General features: G+C 34.5%; 1 protein-coding gene across 1 annotated transcript; it reads left to right on the plus strand.

The window, feature by feature from the left end:
- Nucleotides 1–7123: 7123 nt before the first annotated feature.
- Nucleotides 7124–8048, plus strand: LOC113496657 (NADH dehydrogenase [ubiquinone] iron-sulfur protein 3, mitochondrial-like). The gene has a single exon (XM_026875942.1). The coding sequence runs from the start codon at nt 7133–7135 to the stop codon at nt 7991–7993; it is 861 nt and encodes a 286-aa protein (XP_026731743.1). The 5' UTR covers nt 7124–7132; the 3' UTR covers nt 7994–8048.
- The last annotated feature ends 3 nt before the right edge of the window (nt 8049–8051 follow it).

The following is an 8051-nucleotide window of genomic DNA, read 5'->3' on the forward strand; positions in this document are numbered from 1 at the left end:
AAGAAACAGAATTAAGTAAATTTTGAGACTACCAACGACATCTAGTTAAATTTTTCGGTAACTTACTACAACATGGCTCGCGTTGGATTGGCAACTTTGATGTTTTCGTGGAGCACCTCCAAAACTAAACAAGTGTCGCAATTGCATTTAATAGTCCTAATCTAATTAACCAATAGCAGTTACCGTATTACTTTGAGAAGATGTTATATAGGTTAACAAAAGGGTGGTGCGTGTCTTGTAAAATCTGATTACTGAAACAATGATACCCAAAACTTGACAGGTGCAATCTTTGCACTTCGTCATACAATCATAACAGCAATATGAGTTATTTTTTGATATTACCTACTTATCTTGTACTTCTTTTGAATTTTACCACTTTGAATTCTATGATTTCGAAAGCTTCAGGAGTTATTGTGATGATATACATATGTGTTTTGTATGTTGTAGTGCAAGACTTATTTGTGTGCGCATTATTTTATGAGTATGAGCTTATTTTAACACATTTCATTCATGGAGATGAGGATCCATCATCACGTGTTCCAAGTTCCATCTAAATCTGTTCAGTGGTTTTTTGCGTAAAGGAGGAACAAACATCCATAAATCCATTCATCAATACATAGAAAATTTCGCATTTAAAATTTAATAAAAATTTGGGTCCATTGTTTTTTTTTTGGTATTCTAAATAAGGTAAATTAAAGTATATTATGACCGAGGTCTATTTGAATTTGTTTGCTAGAACCTTTGCTTCTTAAACATTTAATGCAGATCTCAAGAACCGTATTGGGACAAATTATCTTATTATAGAATCAGAGAGTCGAGATCTCATACAATTGTTTGCTTGTTACGTGGAATAATGAGCACAATGTCACGTCTCAATGTGAACATAACTTTGCTTTTATTCGATATTTGCTTTCTTTTATTCAATAACTCTTGGTATAATACGATGAACAAGAATGGAGAAGATCATTAGGATTTAAATTATACCAATATTTTACTTAAACATTGCGTTTTTGCTACATCTTATAATTCTATTAAATCAAGCTTTAACCCGCCAATGCGATGGCGTAAACCATTGATAATAATACTAAATAATAGTAGATTTATGTAACTTGATTAATACTTAAAATACTTTTCGCAGCCCATTTTAATTAGCTCTTCACAGTCAGCAACTGGTTAATAATAATAATATTCTATAACCTTTACATGACACCATCTCATCTCAAACTAAGCAAAGCTTGTATTATGAGTACTAAACAACTGATTAACATACTTATTGATGCCTTAAACATACGTGTTATAGATAAGTTACACCCAGATACAGAAATATGATCCTATGCATCATAAAAATATTTCTCCTGGGTGGAAATCGAACCTACGACCTCTATTCAAGGCCACTAACCGCTAGTCAAACCAGCCAGGCATTAACAGCGTAGCCTCTTTACAAAACGTAGCCGTTTATCCAACTATTCAATAATTATAACACTAAATGAGTTATTGGAACTTGTATATGACGATCAAATAAGCTTTGAAGTCATACAACCTCTTTAAGTGTTATTACTGTTGTGAAAGTGTGACAAGGCATTAATGTAGAGCCTCATCTCTCTTCCACAGCTGCAATTAAAATACTACACGTGGTAAACTGGTATAATCCGATTTGTGTAAATCATTGTTCAACAACCAAGCAAGCTGGAAGTGACCTATTTCATACCATTGACATTTACAACTATACTTAAAAAGCCGGTGACAGTTAACCGTCGTTAAATTAAGTCATAAAAATGTCCCACGCGTTTCACCGTACTTAGATTCTATATAAATATAAACAATGATTAGAAAATCACAACATGTTTCTGGATCACAAAAAGAAATTGTATAATTTGTACATTAAGAATAAAATAATTATAAAATGTTTTATTGCAATTTTACTACAAAATGAAGTGATTTAAATGTTCAAATTCTGGTTTAATGGTGGTTTGTGGTTGGTGGTTTGTTACTTTTAACTTTTCCAAGGGCTAAAACGTAACTCAACGGCTGTATTTCCGTCTGTCACCGATCGCATGAACTTTGATCCAGACTATTGAAATTATGTAATTGAACGTTTTTATCGATAAGTAGGAAAATCTAACCAAAAAATAAAAGGAGTAAACTTCCACTTAGTAAAAAGTCATAGATCCATCAGTTTTATCAGCCCTGTCTGACGACTTACACAGCAGAAGCGCAACCCGAAAACTGGGGCAGTTACTAATGGTGTAACAATCATATCATGAGTTCGGAAAAATATACAACCCTCAAGATATATAACTATTAAATATCCAGGTAAAGAGAAAAATGATAGCAATAATTTACAGTCACGTGCTATGGTTCACTTAATTTCAGCAAAACCTTATTTAATACATCTTTCCTTTTATACAAGATGAAATATATTCGTATGTTCAAGGTCAAAGAATAAAACTTCGTTTTGTACTCCAGGTTTAACGGCTTATTTCTTTTCCTTTTTTTAAACGACTCCCGCATTAAGTTGTTTGGTCCTTTTGTCTGGAGAGTTTCACGATTATTCAAGTCAGATGTAAAAAGACACCTAGACTCAGGACAAGCATTCGTAGATCACACGAAGGCTTGTCCTACGCGGGGATCGACCTGCCTTGCAAGCACTCAGCTAACCGTGCCGTTCATTATATGTCGATTAAAGCTTATGCAACAGTTTTTATTTCAGGCAAAAAAAAACCATCTGTAATCAAAACACTTACGCAAAAGGCAATACAAAAAAAAAACGCAATGTAGTTGATACAAAAGCAAACGATGTCATTTACTGTTCTGTGGTCAATATCTATTGATTGTGAAATAATAAAAACAAAATGCAATCGGGAACATCTGCGACAAACGCGCCAGCTCAGGGACTATCATTGCTACTTAAAGTAACACAGTTTCAGTTAGAGAAGCGAAACAAAAGGCAACACGTAGAACGGCATCTCTCTTACACAATTGCAATTATCGTACTAAGAGTTGGGGGTAGGCCCTCAAATCGTTTTACACAATTTTAGCGACAAATAGTTTGACCCAAGTCCCATGGCTTTATCTTTGTAACCCCTTTTAACTATTATCTCTTTATGCTCTGTTTTATATCTTACACTCTTTTGTTTAATTTTTCCTGACCTGTTGTTCGTATGTCCAACTTACACTACGATTGATACTTTTTGGTTGAACTGAAAAAATGTTCATTGAGTTTAAACATTGTAAAGGTGATCATTTTAGCCATATTTTTTTATTAAATTAAAGGTAATTTTAAACTGGTTTCAAAGATTGCTTTAAAGTTAGAACATTGGAAATCCGCAAAAAACTAAGCAATCGATAGTTATAATCCTTGTTAGATTTTTTCCACATGTACTGTATTTTTTTTAATTTCTTTCAAGTTTAGAACTGCATGAACGTACTGCATTGATATTGCTTATTTTAAGTGATTTACTTAATTATAAAATATAGTATACTCTTGTTATTTCAGGGACATAAAAACTAAATGTAAGTGTAAAATTTCACGCCGGAATATACTATTAAGTTCCTGCGCTAACAAAAAAAAACAACCTGAATCTAAAACGCAGCACATCCTTTAAAATATGAAGAGTACAAAATTACGAATAAGTAACTCAAGTACATTTTAGTTAAATTAAAAAGCATAGCTGGCTAGAAGTTAATATAATAATTTTAAAAGCAAGGTCCATGCAATAATAATATTTTTAAGAACACGTCCGTTTAGATTAGAGTGGCAGGGTTGAGTTCGCGGCCGCAGACCGTTGCGGCCGGAAAGGAAGATTTACCCAAATTTCGAGCTACGTTAAACACTCAGTTCCATTTTTAAATATTTAAATGTACCTACCGTATGTGCTGGCTGAATGCAAAGGGTTACTTTAAGTACGTTGGATATATTCCGACTTTTGCTGCCTAAAAAGTTGCGGCGAATATTTTTTTTGCTGGCCGTGTACAGGTTTAAGTTGATAGCCGTTTGACTTAGATACTTATTTAAGGAGGTTGATTGGATTTCTACAAGAATTTAGTATACTATTAACAGTTAAATATGCGCAAGTGTGTCTATTTGAATTTGTGTTTTTCGGCGTAGAAAGTTGTTTAAATAACGAAAAGTGATATAAAAATTGAATTGATTTTGCTCAGCATTTGCATTTTGTGTGCAAGGATTAACGAACAAGACAGAAACTAAATGTTGATCCTTTTATTTTTATATTGAAATCAGTACCATCTTGTTGAACCAAATATTTACGGGAGATATTTCGTGGTTATTCTTATTTTAAATGGGCCGTATCACTATAATGCGGAAGTGACATGCCGTGACGTCAGTTCCGGGCGGGCGTTACGCACAGCGCAGGCGCAGGCTTGCCACCGGAAGCCGGAAGTTGTGGTGTTGCGGCGCACAATCTGGAGTTGGACGGCGGGAAACACTGAATCAAGTGCAGCCTGAGCTTTGTTTTATATATGAGAGTTAAAGATATATGGGAGGTGGGGATTTGGGCAATGTGGGGCTGTGGGGCTGTGGGCGTGGGTTCGCGGGTCCTCGTTGGAGAAGGTCGGGGTTCCCGTTGGGATAACTGTTTGGTCATGTGTGTATCCACTTAGCGTGACGTACGTAGCTATTTGCTCGGTTGTATTTGAGGTACTGTACCTACATTATTTTTGATTTTTGTAAATATAATATTTAAATTATTAAGATTTAATTAACATTTTATAAAAAATTATATCCTACAAGAAGTGAAAGATCGACAAAACAGCAACAAAGAAACATTAAATATTCGTAAAAAATATATAACGTGAAAAAAATAATAATTAAAAACTTAAATTAAAAAACACAAAGCACTACAGCAAGCAGTACTATCACGTACCGCATTACTCTAATTGAATTGCGTCACAATAGTTACCCGAAAATCTTCTTAACACAATTTGAAATTTCAAAATTTATTTGCAGATATGTAGCAGGGAGAGATCTCGAGTCTTACGGGACACATGTCGGAACTTCCACTCGAAAACTTCATCGGAACAAAGAGAAAAGCCCTGTTCTTGTAACGTGAACACTCCACGGTTTTATATCTTCATAATTTTATAAAATGAGTAATTTGTGAGCTTTTACCATAATTAACGCCCGTAACACTCAAGTGTTCCACTTTAAGAATTTTCGATGTTTGGTTTTTATGTTGGGGGGGATTTTATTTTTGGAGCTTATGCTTACACAATATTTATAAGGAAAAAAGGAAAAAAAATGGATCCAAATTACGTTAATATCGGTAAAATAGTGTCAGATGATATCAGAAAAGCCATAGTGGTTGATAGTTTGGAAAAGAGACAACAGTGCTTCAGTAATAGGGTATACTTTTCTAGTAATCCGCGACAAAATATTCGAACTCTTAACAAAAAAGGACTGTTTATTTACAAAATTATATATTACAAATCCATTGATCCCATAAGCCTATTTAAAACAACGACAGATTTCGTAACAACCTCTGGTATTGAACTTTTTCGATCGATCTTCAACAATAAGGTTATTCTTATTCTTACACAATACTTAAAACTGAATAATAAGCCTTCAATAATCCAGATTAATAAAATCACCACAAAATTTCAATCCGCCTGCATCCACGTGCATCTACCTGAATTTTATCTGTTATAAAACAGATCATAAAAATTTAATCAAAGAATACGATTGCACTTGAATTTTGAAAAGGAACGTAGCGCTGGCACCTCATGCTGTTTAGAAGAATTGAAAAATCTGATTATTCGAATGATGGTGTGTTTTGGTTCTCCTTTTGGTTCAAGTACTATCATCGGTGTTGCTTTGGAAAAGCACTTTAAAAAAATAAAAATTACTGTAAGTTAAATAACAAATAAAAAGAAAAGTTAGTCTCGAATTTATCTTGTCTCTCTTCTCTCTTTGTATAACGTAATAACATGATTGGGTTTGGTAGGTAAAAGAAATTGTAATTTTGACATCAATAACTGTACATATTTTGCTAATTCCTTTTTTACCGCTGCCTAGGGTACTAGTTCATAATCTTGTGTATCTAATAATACTTTTTTATTTATTGACGACCAACAAATAAATGACAATCAGTGATTCCAAAACAGCTAACTCATAAGTGGCAAGTTAGGAAACCCATCTTCGTTTCTATTGTATCTGGGAAGAGGTCGTTGGTCAACAGACGGACAATTACTAGCATTATTATTATATGCGTATACCTCTAAACATGGATAAATGAGCTAGCTTACATCCGCAGCTGTAGTTACCTTCGTCATACATAAGGTTATGTAATGCTGGTATGATTTATGAGGAGCTTTTGGCCATGTGTGGAGCATTTTGATCGATTTAGGATTTGTGTACTCTTGTAGGATAGTGACTACTTGATTACCTTAATATGCACTGTAGTAATATCCACTGCAGCGGTATGCACGTAAGTTTTTATTTTTGGTCTCGTGCCCCCAATGTTATGCTCCTCCGTAACGGCTTAGCCGATTTTTATAGAATTTAAATTGCATGCTTAGCGTAGCTGAGAATTGGATAATATCTATTGGATCTTAGCCATCTATTTTCGAAGGGTCTGTCCTGACATGACGTTTTTTTCCAATAAAAAATACTTAGCCGAAGTTGATGAATTTATGAAAGCAAATTACTTTTATGTATCTCTTGATAAATGAAAAAAAAAATCGTTTCATTCAGTTCGACCCTCGAGGAATCAAACATAATAAAAATTGGGATCCTCTCCGTCGGTTGAAAAACGACTAATATCACACCACTTGTATTGATTTTCATAGAACAGTTTTAAGTTGTAGATTACAGTTCAGTGCAAAACAAAAAATATGGTATCAACTTTGGTATGCGCATTCTGTCGACCAAAAGTTCGTGTTCCAATCGCAACAGCCTGTTGTGCTGCAGTACAATTGTTTTGCGGATAAAAAATATATCAGCTAGCTAACTGACACTTTGATAAACAATGTTTATTATATTTAGGATATTTATTTAAATCAAATAAATAAATCCATGAGGTAGCTATTTATACATGTATATTAATACCTTCTTGTAATTTTAGTTTTTGGTAAGTTCATATAACTGTTGTTTGACAAAAAAGAGATAAACATACTTATGTCAATGTCGTTTTGCTGTCTAGTATTGTCTTTTAATTTAATTAAATCATCTAATAAATATTTTGCAAAAATGAATGGTATTTTAACAAAACTTGCCAAAAGTGAGAGAGCTACAGTCCTACTGCGAAAGTTTCATAACTATGTTCCTCTCTTGACTAAGAATGTGCAAGTTAAAAATCCCTTTCAAATTGAGCCAATAGAAGCTGAAAATCATACTCTTCGGGTGCACGATAACACACAACGCCAACGACTTTATGAGTTTGGAATGTATGTTGGGCTTTGCTTACCCAAATTTGTACAGAAAGTTCAGATGCAGCATACTGATGAGCTGGAGATTCTTGTGGTACCAGAAGGCTTGAACCAGGTACTGAGCTTCATGAAACTACACCAACACGCTTGTTTTTACCAATGTTCGTCAGCAACAGCTATAGACGTGCCCAGCAGAGTATTCAGGTTCGAAGTATGCTACAACATTTTGAGCTTCAGATTTGGCGAACGAGCCCGAGTCAAGACCTATACTGATGAGCTGACCCCACTTCACTCCGCTTACAACGTATGGAAATCTTGTCAATGGTACGAAAGAGAAATATACGATATGTTTGGTATTGTATACACGCATCACCCAGATTTGAGGAGGATCCTTACAGATTACGGATTCCAAGGCCACCCGTTGAGGAAGGACTTCCCTTTGGTGGGATACATCGAAGTACGTTACGATGACGAGCTGAAGAAGCTCGTTTATGAACCTATGGAATACCCTCAAGAGGCGCGCGAGTATGAATTACAAACTCCATGGCACTATCTGACTAATTTCCATGACGGGTACAATGCCCCGAAGAAGGATGATAAGAAAAAGTAACTGCATATAGAAGAATTCGTCTATTATTGCATTCAAATACATAAAATTACAAAGACGT

The sequence above is a fragment of the Trichoplusia ni genome, chromosome 8, assembly GCF_003590095.1.
Source record: "Trichoplusia ni isolate ovarian cell line Hi5 chromosome 8, tn1, whole genome shotgun sequence".
Lineage (NCBI taxonomy): Eukaryota > Metazoa > Arthropoda > Insecta > Lepidoptera > Noctuidae > Trichoplusia > Trichoplusia ni.